General features: G+C 38.6%; 1 protein-coding gene across 4 annotated transcripts in view; it reads right to left on the bottom strand.

Annotated features, from left to right (window-relative positions):
* Positions 1-16,563, bottom strand: part of Fam120c (family with sequence similarity 120 member C) — a 117,040-nt gene that overhangs the window by 43,680 nt on the left and 56,797 nt on the right. For 3 of the 4 annotated variants that reach the window (XM_034485235.2, XM_076918493.1, XM_076918494.1), the window contains exons 5-7: positions 2,155-2,254; positions 1,251-1,327; positions 522-799 (exon numbers count right to left, since the gene is read on the bottom strand). In XM_034485235.2, the coding sequence (XP_034341126.1) occupies positions 522-799; positions 1,251-1,327; positions 2,155-2,254 (455 nt within the window). Of the gene's footprint in view, positions 1-521; positions 800-1,250; positions 1,328-2,154; positions 2,255-16,563 lie in introns of those variants that run through there. The other variant, XM_076918495.1, reaches the window with a different exon arrangement.

Raw genomic sequence — 16,563 nt, 5'->3', positions numbered from 1 at the left:
GACTGGATTTGACAGGTTTCCTCTCAGTGGTCATCATTGTCCCCTGACCTTCTTCACCTGACACAGACCAAAGAATAAAAAATCATGGAAGTCTCTCTGTATTCTTTATGCTTTTAAGATGTCATGTTTAGAGTCTACCCATAGTCTAAGAAAATAATTAAGATTTTAATCTCAAAGTATCCCTATCTCTTTAGTGTAATAATCTTAAAAACAATCAAGCCAGTATATGAGACCTATATTTGTTACTAAGGAACTGTTTCAATATTTCAACTATATAAATTCTTTCATTCTTTTAACCTTGAGTTTATGTTCCTCACAAACTGAAAAACCACAGGATTGTTATTTAGCACATCTATGTTAAGATTTTCTAAACAACTACCTTTCCTATATGGCCTGGCTATCTGAAAGTGAGCACCTACAGAAGGATGAAGGGCAAAGACTAACAAAAGGAAGGCAAGAACATCCACTTCTCCACATTTCTTCTGAATGTGTTTCTTATGGTTGTTTACATAGACACTTACTCAGAAGCAGCTCCGTTTGCCTCATCACCATCAGAGGAAGAGGAATGGGAAGAATCTGGTCCCAAAGGAGGTGAAGTTTTAGAAGTCAGGCAGTTAGGAAACTGGGATGTATTAGAGTCGTAAGAAACAGCCCAATTGGCAAAGGAACTATCCTGTAGCATGGTATCCTCAGAGAAAGCATGGGATTCCCCCACACTATGGGAGAAGAGAAGAGACGAGTTGGGTCCCATTGGAAATGGTGGTGGGTATTTCATTTTCTGGGGTACCTGGCGAGAAAACTAAAGAATAAAACAGACAGAAAGGCTATTTAACATTTTACCAGGATACAGGATGTTACCTCAGAAGCTGTGTCGCAGTAGATGATAGAAATAGTAGGAACAGTTGAAGTATGAAGTACCTACTGAAAATATTAAGAAATAATTCTGACCGTCATATCTGAATAGAATTTGCCAGAGCCAGGAAAATTACAAAACTAGATCTCTTAGAAATATTTTGTGACATTATCCAACATACACACACACACACACACACAGAATGCCCTAGTGATTACTAATTTGGATGCGCTCTTTCAATAGTCTTCCAGCCTCAAGGAACAAAACAATAAGACTGCATAGTCTAGTTAACACTCAATCATCCTAACTCCTCAATTCAGATTATAAAAAACAGAAATAAGCCTGAGTCTAACATAAGCAAGTGATCTTAATGAATATGTAATAAGCAAATACTTACCATTGGCTTTCCAGGAGAAATTGGGCCCATTTGATTCCGTGGAAGAGGAGGATTTCCAAGCCGATTATTTCGAAAGCCTGAAGCCAAAAAAAAGTGCTATGCTTCAGCAATCCTAATCATTTTGCCATATGTATTACATCCTGTTAAACCATCACTGCATTTAAAAACCTGTTATAAAGTTTATGATCTGAGGATGTGGAACAACGGCAGGTCAGTTGCCCTGCATGCACAGAGCCCCTAGCATTGCAAAAAGTTATAATTAACTGACTAATTATCATGGGCTATTCCATGAATCTGACTTTTTGTACCTTGTGGGATTTCCTTACACTGTCTTTGACATCCTCAAGATACCTAAACTAGGCCAATGAGACTGAGATTATGTACAGGTGCATTCACAAGCTGTTCCTTGGATGACATATTCAATATTAATTCCTTTGAACTGAGTTCCCAGTTTACTTTGTTAAAGCTGTCAAATTTATAATGGCAACAATTAATCAGAGCCTTTCTATCAAAAAAGTAAATGACATGAAGTTTCTGTGGTAAGATGGCCCCTGTCTGGAGTAATATTGGTAGAATGGATAAGTGGCACTAGGAATCCTATACAAGGTATTTAATCTGGTAACAACCCTATGTAATAGGTATTGTGAGTCATGTTTTATACAAATGTGAAGTGATCACTCAGCTAGCAAGCAACAGAAGAATTCAAATTTGAGCTTGCTGCCAAAGACAGGTCTACTTCTACAGGCACTAGGTCACAATGAGGGTTAGTATTAGAAGCCCAAGCTAAGGAAATGGCATTATCCCCCCACCTATAAAAGTGAAAAGTCAGGACACAGGTAGAAATAAGGGATTCCACTCTGGCCCTAAGGAATAAACTCAATTTAACAGCAGCTGGAAGCCTTACCTAGAAAGGAAGGGCCCACTGGCAGTGAAGAGAGTTTGGTTGTGACTGAATAGTACTCAACTGCTTTCTTGAATCGTTCTATTTTGTCTTCTGTCCTAGACTGGATGTTGGAACATCAGATTTTCAGGAAAAGAAACAACACAAGAGTGTCTTTTTCATATAATATATACATTGAAAGTCAAAATGATAACAGAAACAAAATATTTAAAGAAACCCAAGAAAGCATAAGATTAGGTAGGGAAAAAATTAATCCTAGCACTCAAGAGGTAGAGGCAGGCAGATCTCTGTGAGTTTGAGGCCAGTTTGATTTACATAGTCAGTTACAGGCCATCCAGGGCTACACAGTGAGCTCCTGTCTCAAAAACAAAATATAAACGAACACCATGCCCTTCTCCCAATCCACTGCACCTCCAAACCTATAAGCCTAGTTTTACACCTGTAGCCTTCAACAATCTTCATATGTAAGTCCCCTTTGCCTAACATGTCAGTCATTTCTTGTCTTTCCCATCCCTTTCTCCCTTCCCTCTCATCTGCAAACCACAAGCCTAATTCTAGGCCATGAACTCTCCTTGTTTCTGAGACATTTTTCTCTTCATCCCTTTCCAATCACCCCTTTCCCCAAACCTCCAATTTTCTTCCCCCCTGCTGTAACCACCTCCACACCCAAAGACCTAGCTCTAGATCTGTGGCCTTAGAACCTGCTTTCATCAAGAGTCATCTTTGATTGGATCTTTCCTCTTCCATCCTCTCTGTTGCCTGCCATCTGTGTACCCACAGGCCTAATTCTAGACCTATGGTTTTGGGGCTGTAGGATTTCTATTGCTAAAATAAAACTTCATGACCAAAACAACGTGGGGGAGGAAAGGGTCGAGTTCATCTTACAACTCTCAGGTCACACTCCATCACTGAGGAAAATCAGAGCAGGAACTCAAGGGAGGAGGAACTTGGAGGCAGCATCTGATGCAGAGCCCATGGAGGAATGCTGCATTAATGACTTGCTTCTCTTGTAATACTCAGCCTGCTTTCTTATAAATCCAGGACCACCAGCCAAGGGGATGGAACTGCCCATGGTAATCTGGAACCTCTCACATCAATCATCAATCAATCAATCAAACAAACAAAAAAAGCACCATAGGCTTGCCCACAGGCCAATCTGGTAGAAACATTTTCTTGACTAAATGATTCCAGCTTGTGCCAATTTGACATAAAACTAATCATGACAATTAACCCTTAGTCAACTTGGCACATAAACGTATCGTTGTTAAACCATAACCTTTTTCTTTCTTGTTCATCCCCAATATCTCATATTAATATTAATATCACAATATAAAGCATACTTAACTTTAAAAGTCTCTTCAAATATCCAAGGTCTCTTTCAACACTCGAGCCCTCTCCAAATAGTCAAAGCCTAACTAAATATCTAAAGTCTCTTAATTATGGGCTCCTTTTTAATTTTTTAAACATATACTGTTCTTTAAAATTGTATTTATTTTTGTTTACATACACATGTGCATGAACACAACACAGCATGCATATGGAGGACAACCTTTGAGAAGAGAACTCTTCTTCCACTGTGGGTTCTGGCCATCACGTGCAGGCCATCAGCAAGCAGTATTACCAACTAAGCCATTTGGCCAGCCCTTGTCAATCTTTTCAAAAAAAAAAAAAAAAAACCCAGCTTTTTCTTGTCTGATAACTCTCTATATTTTTAAAAGGTTCATTGTTTTTATTTTATATGTATGGGTGTTTTACTTGTATATATGTCATGTGTACTGCCAATGAAGGCCAGAAGGAAGTGTTGGATCTGTTACTGGAGTAACAGAGGATTCTTACTTGCCATGTGAGTACTGGGAACTGAACCCAGGTATTCAGTAAAATCAATCAATCAATCAATCAACCAATCAATCAATAAACCAAACAAAAAATAAACAAAAAACCACCAAGTGTTATTATCCACTGAGCCATCTCTCCAGCCCCTGTATTGTTCTTTTAGTGTCTATTTTATTAATTTCTGCCTTCATTTTTATTATTTCATGCTATCTGGGGCATTTGGGTTTAGCCTTTTCTTTTTCTAGCATCTCATTAGGTTCTTTATTCAAGTTCAGTGATTTTTGGAAAAAAATGTATATTTATTTAGTGTGTCTATACCCACATGTAAAGTCAGAGGACATGTAGGAGTCAGTTCTCTTCTTCATCTCATGAGCTGCAGAGATTGAACTAAGTTTACTAGGTTGCCAGCAAGTGCCTTTACACACAGCCATACTGACAGGTTTCTGATTTTCATTTTGTTTTGTTTTGTTTTTAGAAACATGGTTTTTCTGTGTGGCCCCAGCTGTCCTGGAACTAGCTTGGTAATCTAGGCTGACCTCGCCCTCAGAGATGGCCTGCCTCTGCTTCCCAAATGTTGGGACCAAAGGCCTGTGCTACCACCACCTGGCTGTTGTCTGATTTTTAAAATGCGAGCCATGTATAACTTTACATTTTACTCTTAGAACTGAATAGATATGCTGTGCTATTTTCATTTGATTCTGCAAATTTTAAATTTTCTCTGTCATTTATCTTATGACACAAATGTATATTGTTTATTAGCCAAGGATTGTGTATTTTCTGAGGTTAGATTTTTCTGTTGATTTCTAGTTTTAGTCTACTGTTGTCTGACAGGTTTCATTGCTGTGAAGAGATTCCATGACCAAGGCAGACATTTAACTGGAGCTGGCTTACAGTTTCAGAAGTTTAATTATTATCAACATGGCGGAAAGCAAGGCAGCATGCAGGCAGACATAGTGCTGGAGGAGCCAAGAGTTCTGCTTCTTGACAGCCAGGAGGAGACTGGATTTTTCTTCACACTGGATGTAGCTTGAACATTTAAGACCTCAAAGCCCTACCTCCACAGTGAAAAACTTCCTCTACAAAAGGCACACTTCCTCCAATAAGGCCATACCTCCTAATAGTGCCACTCCCTAGATACCAAACATTCAAACACATGAGTCTATGGGGGAGCCAAACTTATTCAAAATACCATATTCCCCTCCCTGGCCCCCATAAGCTAGTGGCCATAACAATGCAAAATGCACTTAGTCCAACTTCAAATAGTCTATCACAGTCTCAGTGTTTAAAAGTCTAAAGTTCAAAGTTTCTTCTGAAATTCTTGCAGAAGAAATGCAAGAATTTCTTAAGTGTAATCTCCTATAACCAAAAAGTAGATTACACACTTCTAACATACCATGGCACAGGATATAGATTACCATTCCAAAACGTAGGGAAGGGAGCATAGTAAGGAAATATTAGAGCAAAGCAAGACCAAAAACCAGCTGCGTAAACTCCAGATACTGTATCTTCATGTCTGATGTCAAATATCTCTTTAGATCTCCAACTCCTTATATCTTTTTCAACTACATCACACTTCTTTCTCTTTGGCTGGTTCCATTTCCTATTAGCAGATTTTTTCAGAAGGTATCCCACAGCATCTCTAACATCTAGTCTCCAAGGCAACTCAGGCTTTACCTTCACAGCTTCATACAATGGCCTCTCTGCCGCCTCCATGCAGACATCTGGCCTCAGCAACTTTACTTAGTCTCAGAGGGAGATTTCTTGACTCTAAAGCCAGAACCACATGGCCAAAGCTGCCATGTTCTATTTGCTGGGGCTGGAACATATTCCTCTCATTCAATTACATCTTCACCAGGTTTTTACTCAATGGTTCCTTTACTACCTGTCTTGGAAGACTGCACTGTCATGGAACTTGCTCTATAAACCAGGCTGGCCTTGAACTCAGAGATCTCTATGCCTCTGTTTCCTAAGTCCTGGGATTAAAGGCTTGACCACCATGCCTAGATATTAGCTTTTCTTTAGTTTTTTTTTTTTTTCATTATAGATTTTTATAAGCATGGATACTATGCTGTAAGATCTGGATCAAAAGTGTATGTCATACTACCTCAAGATCCAGATCAAAAGCCTTTGTCTTCCAGCCTTGAGATCTCGATCAAAGGCATGTTGTCTTCCTGCCTCAAGATCCAGATCAGGCATGCCCTCCATATCTGAACTGTAGCTCTGGATATAGTCAAGTTGACAACTGAGAATAGCCATCACAACTGATAAGATACAGGAAATTATTTCAGATTTTTATTTGCTAAATATTGTTTTTCTGCCTATATTGTGGTTAATATTAGAGAAGGCTCCACGTACCTGTGAGAAAAATGTACTTTATCTGTTAAATCTAATTGATCTATGTTATATTTTAGTTCTGAAGTTTGGGGTTTCCTTTTGCTGATTTTTAATTTAGGGAGAACTATCTAGGTATGATACTGGGATATTGAAATCTCCCACTGTTATTGTATCAGAATTTATTTATGTGTTTATGCATTTTAATGTAAAATTTTTGAAATTTGGGTTCCAGTGATTTGGTACATAGACATTTACAATAGTTATGTGTTTCTGATTCACCCTTTTACTAACATACGGTAGCCTTCATCTCTCCTGACTAATTTTGGTTTGTTATCTATTTTATCAGATATGAGAACTGCTATATCAATTATTTTACAGCTTCTACTTTATTGGTAATTTAGTGTCTAGCCTTTTACTTTCAGTCTTTCCTTGTTGTATGAGATTCTTAAAGTTGGCAACTAGTTGAATCTTGTTCTTAAATCCTGTCAGATAAGCCTCTGTCTGTTAACTGGTAAGACCACTGCAATAGAAGAGGGTTTGTTTGCTATTATTTCTGGCTTTCTTTTGTGTTCTCATTGGTAGCTTTGGTCTTCTGGTTTGGTAGTACAGATGCTTGCTTGCTTAATGTGTTAGACATGACTAAGACCTCAGTTCTCCTCTGTTCATCTACTGTCTTCATGAAATACATTCTTTCCTGTGTTCTCGTATGTGTGAAACTTTCTTTATTCTTAAATTCTGTATAGAATTTTCTGAAGTTCTGGCTTAGTGATCATGAATTGCCTTAATTTGTGACAGTTTTGAAAAGGTATTTCTCCATATATTTTACAATATAATTGGGTTAATTATACCAATCTTGGTTGACAATTGTTTAGTTTCAATGCTTGTGATATATTATTTTGGTGGTAACTTGATATTTAGCTTTTCCTAGCTTTTAGGATTGCTGATGATAGGTCAAACACCATTCTGATGCTTCTGCTTCCAGATACTACTTTGTGATTTTTGCTTATGGCATTTAGTACTACTCCTCAGATTTGTATATCTGATACCTGCATGACTATGCCATGTAGAGGTTTTCTTTTATTTGTATATATTTGGGGTTCTGCTCACTTCTTGTGCTTAGATGTGTATTTTTTTCTGTATGTTTGTGAAATTCTTTGGTATAATTTAATAGATTATGTTGTGTAAGCCATTTGATTTTATCTCAGTCTCCTCTTCTCTGCAGCAGATTCTTCTTTGGTTTCTTGAGTATATTCCCATCTTACTGAAAGTTTTGGTCAGATTCATTGATGTTTTTTCTTTATACAAGTGTGTATTTATCATTGCCCTGACCTTGTCTTCCCTTGTCTTCATTTTGCTTCTTGGTCTTATCCATTGTTACTTTCTTCTGTGTTTTTAATATAAGTGATTGCTTCTTTCCATTTCCAAAATTGCTGTTTGGTTCTTTTTCTCATCTTGATTTCCTTGGTGAATTTGTTCCCCATGATTTAAAATTTTCATCTAAGTTACTGATTCTTTCATCCACTTTGGTTCTTGGTTTTGTAAACTTTTTGTCTGTGTCTTGAATTAAATTCTGTATTTTTATTCAAGTCCTCTAATTCAAAATGTAGGACTGTCAAAAACTTTTCTGGGATTTCAGCTAGCTTATCTTTTTTTTCATGTTTTTGAGGATACTTGTGGACATGTTGTTGTGAAGTACTGTCTCATGTTTCTAGAGTTTCTTTATTGTATTTTACATATCTGTTGAAGTGTGTATAATCTCCAGTTTGTGGTCTTTTCTTTTGCAGTTTTTATTAGTCTCTCTGTATGGCACATGCATGTGAGTGTGCAGGTGTGCACACTCATGTACATAAATGTGAAATCCATAGGAGTATATCTGGTGTCTTATTGCCTTGAGACAGTATCTTCCACTAAATCAGAAGCTGGCAGTTTGGGGTAGGCTGAATGGCCAATGAGCTCCGAGGATGTACCTGTCTCTGCTCCTCTCCCCACCCAGTGCTGTGGTTTTAAGCACACTCAGCTATTCTTAGCTTTTTTTCTGTGGGTGCTAGGGATCAGAACTATGATTGCCATGCTTATGCAGCAAGTGTTTTACTCGATGCCATTTTCTCTGTCCTTGTTTGTTGTATTCTATATCAGTCTTCCTGGTGGGTTGAACAACCCATTTGGGTTCATGAAAATCCACTGCAGTAAAAGAATCAGGATAGTTCAACAGAAGATTCAGTTAGCTGCAGGAAAACATACTGTGCTCCTGACTTATTTTCCTAATAAGGTTTGGAGATAAGAATACTTGAGCCCCAGTTGTGGAACTAGTGAGGCAGAGTGTAAGAAAAGAAAGAGTGGCAAGGAGAAGAAGACTACATGGGTTAGAGGTAGAAAAAAACAATAGAGTAAGCATACAAATTACAATATACAGCTTACCCTAGTATATATGTTAAGGGTCTAAAAGGGTAGAGAATTAATATATGTGTGTTTGTGTGTATGTATGTATGTGTATATATATATATATAAGAAACAAAAAAGTTAAAAAATAAAGTGTATAAAAACAGAAGCAATAAAATGACATAGAAGGCATTAAACGCTTAGTCAAAGTTTCTGGTTTGGAGAAAACCTGTCCTCTGTGTTTACCTTAGATCTATCAGGTGGTCAAAATTCTATGCAGAACACAACTCCTTCTGCTCCATCTGCCAAGGTGGTAACTATCAAGTTGAGAAAGTCTCAGCTTTCTACTCTCAGCAGATGCCCATCGCTCTCTGCTGAGGCTGCGCAGCTTGCTGTCTTTTGCTCTGATTCTGGTGCACAGCACTTTTCACACACTGTCTTCCCTGAGGTTCCAGGAAATCTCTTGCTGATGGTTGCTGGGAACAACTTTGGAGTGGCTCTTGTTAGCCTTAGGGTCTTTCCTGCCTGTCTCTTATCCATTCGGCTTTGATAGCTCTGTCCCCTATATGGTCTCCTTTTCTGCATCTGCACAGCTCTGTCAGTGACAAGGTATGTGCTGTATTCTGTCTCTTGCATAGGATCCATTTCTCTGTATCTTCCAGGGTATCTTCTGGGCTTGTCTCCGTCCCTGCTTCTGTGCTGGGGTTAAAGGTATGTACTACCATTCCTGGAAAGCTAAGACAATTTTCTTTGCCATTGAAGGACTTCTTTTCCTCTGCTTTTTAAATCTATTCGGTTTTGGGTAATCTTGCACTTCCTTCATGGATTTCTTTTTTTATTGGTTATCTTATTTATTTATATTTCAAATGTCATACCCTTTCCCAGTTTCCCCTCTGCAAACCCCCTATCCTACTCCTCCCCCTGCTTCTACCAGGATGCTCCCCCATCCACCCACTTACTCACTCCCACCTCACCACCCTAGCATTCCTCTACACTAGGGCATTGAGCCTCCACAGTACCAATGGCCTCCCATCCTATTGATGCCAGATAAGGCAATTTTCTGCTGCATATGCAGCTGGAGCCATGGATCCCTCCATGTGTACTCTTTGGTTGGTGGTTTAGTCCCTGGGAGCTCTGGGGGGTCTCTTTGGTTGATATTGTTGTTCTTCTTATGGGGTTGCGAACCCTTTCAGCTCCTTCAGTCCATTCTCTAACTCCTCCATTGGGGTCCCCATGTTCAGTCCGACAGTTGGCTGTGAGCATCCACATCTGTATTAGTCAGGCTCTGGCAGAGACTCTCAGGGGACAGCTATATCAGGCTCCTGTCAGCAAGCACTTCTTGGCATCAGCAATATTGTCTCGGCTTGTTGTCTACAGATGGGATGGATCCCTAGGTCAGGCAGTTTCTGGATGGCCTTTCCTTCAAGTCTGAATTTCTGAAGCTCTTCTCTATTTCTCTCTTTGAGATAAAGGCTAATTTTTTCTTACTTGGGCTTTCTCCTTGACTGGCTCACTCTGATGTAGCCATCTTGTTCAGAAGTCCAAAGCATAGTCATTAAAAAGAACTGTATCCCTTTCCCCTCTCTTGGTTTGTATTTTTTGGCATAGAATTTCATTTGGTTCACCATCATAGCTTGGAATTTACTATGTAGCCTAAGCTAGCCTTAGACTCATGGCCCTCCTTCCTCAGACTCTAGATTGCTGGAATTTTAGGTAGGTACTACCATGTCCCACTAAGTATATCCAGTCTGTTTTAATACATGTCCATTTCTACAGTTGGTACTATATGTGTAACTTTCTATCCTGATGCTGATTCTACTAATCTATTGATGTCTGAATGGTTCCATATTTATTATTGTGAATATATCATACTCACAATCATTTATAACCTGACATTTAGGTTATTTTCAAATTTGGCTATTATAAGTTATACAATGAACAGATACAATGTCCATTTGATTTTTGGCTAGATTGTAGAATATACTCTTGGAAAAATACCATGAAAATGGAATTCTTATTTCAAAAGGCATGAACATTAAAACCAAAATCACTTAAACATACAAAATCATAATGTAACACAATTACATATCTACCAGAAAGGCTAAAATTAAAGACAATTAATATCAAATGGCAAGGATATGGAATAACTGAAATTCTATCACACTAGTAGGACTGTGAATTGGTATGGTTTGGAATATAGTATAGCAGTCTCTTACAAAATCAAATACACTTACCATATGGTATTGCAATCCTACCCAAGAGAAATGAGTGTGTATATCTTCCAAATACATAAACTGTTGATAACAGTTTTATTCATAATTTTCTCAAACTGGAAACTCAAAAGTATATCTATAGAAAATGGGTAACTTGAGGTACCATAAAAATGGAATATGATAAAATGATAAAAAGAAAGAACTCATCTTTGCCCATCATGGAAATGCAATTCAAAACTACTTTCAGATCCCATCTTACTCCTGACAGAATGGCTAAGATCAATGACACAAGTGACAGCTCATGCTGGTGAGGATGTAGAGTAAGGGGAACATTCCCCTATTGCTGGTGGGAGTGCAAATTTGCACAGATACTTTAAAAATCAATGTGGCAGTTCCTTGGGAAGCTTGGAATAGATCTACCTCAACATCCAATTATAATACTCTTGGATAGATATTCAAAACTATATCTGACTACAGAGACACTTGCTCATCCATGTTCATTGCTGCTCTAGTCATAATAGTCAGAAATTAGAAACATCCCAGATGTCCATAAACAGAAGAACAGATAAAGAAAATGTGGTACATTTATATAACAGAATATTATTTTGCTGTTAAGAAAGGTGAAATTATGAAAACTGCAGGTAAATGGATGGGACTAAAAAAAGAAAAATCTCCGAGTGAGGTAGTGCAGACATGGCCTCCTACCCCTAACCAAGAGGCAAGTATCTCAGGCTATAGTCCCATTGTGTTTTATTTTATATGTGGATGTTAGCTTCTAAACTTTCAATACATGTGCCACAATCTGAATAACTACAGAGGTTAGGTTCATAGTAAATGAACATGGGGAAGGAACGGACCTTACAAGAAATGGAAAACAGAATATACTGCTATGGAGAGAAAAAGGGAAAACTAGAATAAGGGGATTGAGTAATGAGGCGCATGGGAGAGAATAAAGGAGGGAATATGGTGAGGGGTAACTAATACTAAAGGAACTTTTGGAAAACCATATGGAAGCCTACTATTATAGAAGCTTCCTACAATATATACATATATGAAAGGAATCTAAATGTAGCCACCAAATAGTACAAGAGCTGATGTCCCAATTAGACATCTTATGTCATCATGAAAATTTCCAGTGCCAATAATGGGTTATATCATGTTGAGTTGTTTACCAAAGGAATTCCCAAACATCCCAGGCTATTGCCAAGGCTACTGGTTGCTCTCCACAACCTGTTAATAAGGCCCTATTGGTGAAGACAGTACTTATATATGTAATAGAACACAGAGAAGTCAAGCTGGAACCTAACTAGAAGTTTCACACATGTTGACTAGTGTTAAAAATGTTGGGAGGTACTCTGCTTGCTATTGGAGGAGAAAAGTAATCATCAGTATCACCCAGCAATAAATCATGTGGCCTACAACAGTGCCTGCCAGAGACAATGCTACAATAGTAGCATTAAACTATGGGAATAACTAATCACTTGCTAAAAAATTGGATTCAAGGCCCACTCCATGAGATGGAACCAATATTTGATATTGCTAAAGTGGCCAAGAACCTGATATTAGACAAGTCATGACCTAGGGGAAACCTATCACTATGATTCTGCTAAAGAAATGTGACTACAAAATGACTCCTAATGATATACTGCTATTTCTATAGATCAATGCCTTGCTCAGCCATCATCAGAGAAACCTCTTGTTACAGTAGATGGGAACTAACACAGAGACCCAAAACTGGACAATGTGCAGACAGCAAGACACCTTGCAATATTCAATGCTAAATGCCATGTCTCCATCGCCAAGGGCTCAGGAAGATATGCAGAAAGACTGTAAGAGTAGGAGGTGATAAATGACTCCAAGAAAACACTGTCTTCCAGACACAACAGGACTGAGGCACATATGAACTTACAGAGACTGAGGAAGCATGCTCGGGTTCAAGCCAAACAGGATAGTGTCTCAGCACCGAGAGGGAGAAGTGACCATGGGCTCCCACTCCTAACCAAGAGGCAGGTATCTCAGGCTAGATTCCCATCATCAATATATGAGAATATATTGTTTACCATACAGCTAATTCAAAAAGGTAAACAGTAACAGGCAGATGGATGAAGTCTGGGACTTAAAGTATATTGATCTAGTACTGAGATGAGCATTTCTTGTTCTTCTGATATTTCCTGGTAAGAACACAATGCAAAATATAACCCAAAACTATCCACTTGGAGGGAGAAGGAGACTTCCAAGAGAAACATCAGTCTAGTTCTGGCTGAAAGATTGACAAAAGACTTTCAGAAACTAAGAGAATATACAAAAATCCTATTTTTCTAGTCTTATTTGTTTTCATGTTCCTTTTAAGGCTAGCCTGAATTGAATATTGGGCAGTAGAAACAATGGGGAAACAGCAGGAAACTAAGATGGAATGATAAACCCCTTCCTCTTTAATCGAAGGAGCAATGCTTTATTTGATGTAATTTTCTATTCTATCCTGTTATAGTCACAAAATGTTTGGATAATTAATGTCCTGACTTTATGTCAGGAGGACTGAAAAGAGAGGGGCTCAAAAACACAAAACACTAAGTTGTTTCTAAACGGCTGAATTCACCACCGAACTGCAAGCACAACAGGTAGCAACAAAAACAACGACAAAAATCCAGTAGAACCACAGGTTCTATAAATTGAATTACAAACAACACCAAAATCAAACAACACAATAACTACAATCAATACACATCTTTAGTAATAACATTAGATATTAGCAGCCTTAGTTCTCCAATCAAAAGACACAGAGTAAAAGAATGAGCAAAAGCACTCCAATCAAACAGGACCAGGAAACAAGTAGGTATGGCTATCCTAATATCTAATAAAATAGACTTAAAACTATCAGAAAAGATAAAGAGGAAGACTTCATTACAATCAATGGAACAGTTAACCAAGAAGATATTAATATATTAAACATATGCACTGAACTGGTATAATTAATTTCATAAAATTATATACTACTGGAATAAAGTCACAGTGAGTAATTTCAATATATCAGTTGGGTGATGGTAACATATACCTTTAGTGTCACCACTCAGGAGAAAGAGGCAGAGGGATCTCTGTGAGTTCAAGGCCAGCCTGGACTACAGAGCTAGTTCCAGGACAGCCATGATTACACAAACAAATCCTGTTTAAAAATAAAGCAAACCAAATTAATAGCCCACTTTTTCCAACAGACAGATCATGGACATAAAAAAATAAAAGAAACATAAGAATAAATTGGTGGGCTGGAGAGATGGCTCAGGGGTTAAGAGCACTAACTGTTCTTCCAGAGGTCTTGAGTTCAATTCCCAGCAACCATTGTAGGAGGAGCTAAGGTGGGAGGCGTAAGGAGAGGAAGAGGAAAAGGAAGAGAAGGAGATGAGGGAGCAATAGGGAGAGTGGAGATGTAGGAGCAATGGAGAGCCATGCAGGTATGGAGAGAAGTCATGGGTAACAACTTTTATTTAGGTTAGCTAATTGGGAAACAACTCTCTTTGTATGGGCATATTGTTATTGAGCATTACTAAATATATAAAGCCTTTGATTAATATTTAAGCATTAAAGTCTCATTTTCTTACTGGGCCCTCATGGATGGTAGGATGGTCTGGGCAATGCCCAGCCTTGCAGAGACATCGTGGAAGATTAGCAGAGCCATCTCCCACACTGGCATCTCATGGGTAGCAGGGCTGGTGTTTCTGGCTAGCCATTTCTAGCTTTGGCGCGAATGTAGCCTCTGGCCACAGAACATGGCAGCTGAGCTAGGCAGAGCCACTTCAGCTTAGATAGTTGGCTTTGACCGGTGGCTATTTTCAAATTATTACTACAACAAACCATAACCATCTATAATGAGATCTGGTGCCTTCTTCAGGCCTGCAGATATACATGCAGGCAGAATGCTGTATACATAATAAATAATAAATCTTTTTTAAAAAGAATTAATTGATATTATACATTAAATGGTGTAGTGGTTTGAATAGGTTTGGCCCTCACAGATTCATGCATTTGAATGCTTGGCCCATAGGAGTGATATTATTAGGAGGTGTGACCTTGTTGGAATAGGTGTGGCCTTATTGGACAACCTGTGTCACTGTGAGGCAGGACTTCACAGGGTGAAGTTGCTTTTGGAGCAAGATATAGACCTTTCAGCTCTTCCAGCACCATGCCTAGATACTGCTGGATCTAGATGCTCCCACTTTGATGATAATGGACTAAACCTCAAGACCTACAGCCAGCCCCAATTAAATGATATCCTTTATAAGAGATGCCTTGGTCATGGTGTGTCTTTACAGCAATGGAAACCCTAAGACATAAGTTGTACCATGGACTGGGGAATTGCTACGATAAACCTTAGCATGTTTTTGTTTGTAGGAATGTGGATTTGGGGACTCTGGATAAGGAAAGCCATGGAAAGCTTTAAGTGGAACTTAATGGGCCATCCCAGTAGGAATATAGAAGACGTTGGTGTTAAAGGTGATTTGAACTGTGGGAGCCTTGCTCAAGAGGTTTCAGGGGGAAAAGAATGCTAGTATATGACCTAGAGATTGTTTATGTAATATTTTGGAGAAGAATATGGCTGCTTTTTACATATGTCTAAAGAGACTTCCTGAGGCTAAGGCTAAAGTGAAAAGAATCAGATTAATTGCACTGACAAAAGAAATCTCAGAAAAGCCCAGCAGAGACTTAGTTTTCTGGTTTGCTCTCATGAAGAGCATTTTGATCAAGTGTAGCAAGCTTAGAAAGGAAAAATACAAAATGTATGGTTCAAGTGTTAAAGAGGCACCACGAAGTACGACAGAGCCAAATCCTGTGTTTGAGGAGATAAACAGATTAAGGGAGTGGTGATATCAGGGAAACATCCCACCCAGATATTATTTATGTTTGCAGTTGAACAACATACAGTTATTTTATTATGACCTCGTTATTGCTTCATTTGGACATAAGGAGATATGATTGTGTGTCAAATTGACATGGGATGACATAAGTGTTTGATCTGGATTTTGAGGCATAGTCATCACAAAAAGCTTAGGTCCAGGTATGGTGGCAAACACCTTTAATCACAGGAGACAGAGACAAGCAGATCTCTGGGTTCAAGACCATCGTGATACAGAGCAAGTTACACCTTAAAAAAAAAAAGCTTAAGTCCAAATGTAGTGGTACATGCCTGTAATGCCAGCATGCAGGAGAAAGCCATTCAAATTTCTGAGCTCAAGGTCAATCTACAGAGCAAATTCTAGTACAGCTGAGCTTAGGCAGTGAAGGAGTTGGAAAATACAAAGCTGATAATGTAATAGAATGTAAACAAAAGAACTCAGCAGCTTTGGACCTGTGGCTCTGGCTTAAGAGTTAAGAATAGAAGGGACTACTTGGATAATCAATACTGGTTATCTGGAGCTAAGAAATTAGTGTTAAAGAAGAGACCAACATCACTGGGGTGAAATCTTCTGAGAAGTTATTTTCTGAGTACACAAACAAGTTGTGTTCCAGAGATAATCAAGGTTGAACCTTGTGTGCAACTGCAATCACCCAGGTGGTATTGGTTTTGTAGGCATGAAGGGGTCATGGAAAGCAGCTGAGGCTTGGCACTGTGAGAGGTCAAGGAAGGCCATCAGTAAAGTGCAGTCTCAGTTGCAGTCGACAG

The sequence above is a fragment of the Arvicanthis niloticus genome, chromosome X (genome assembly GCF_011762505.2).
Source record: "Arvicanthis niloticus isolate mArvNil1 chromosome X, mArvNil1.pat.X, whole genome shotgun sequence".
Classification (NCBI taxonomy): Eukaryota; Metazoa; Chordata; class Mammalia; order Rodentia; family Muridae; genus Arvicanthis; species Arvicanthis niloticus.
The sequence above is the reverse complement of the archived record's forward strand: the minus strand, read 5'-3'. Positions and strand labels throughout refer to the sequence as shown.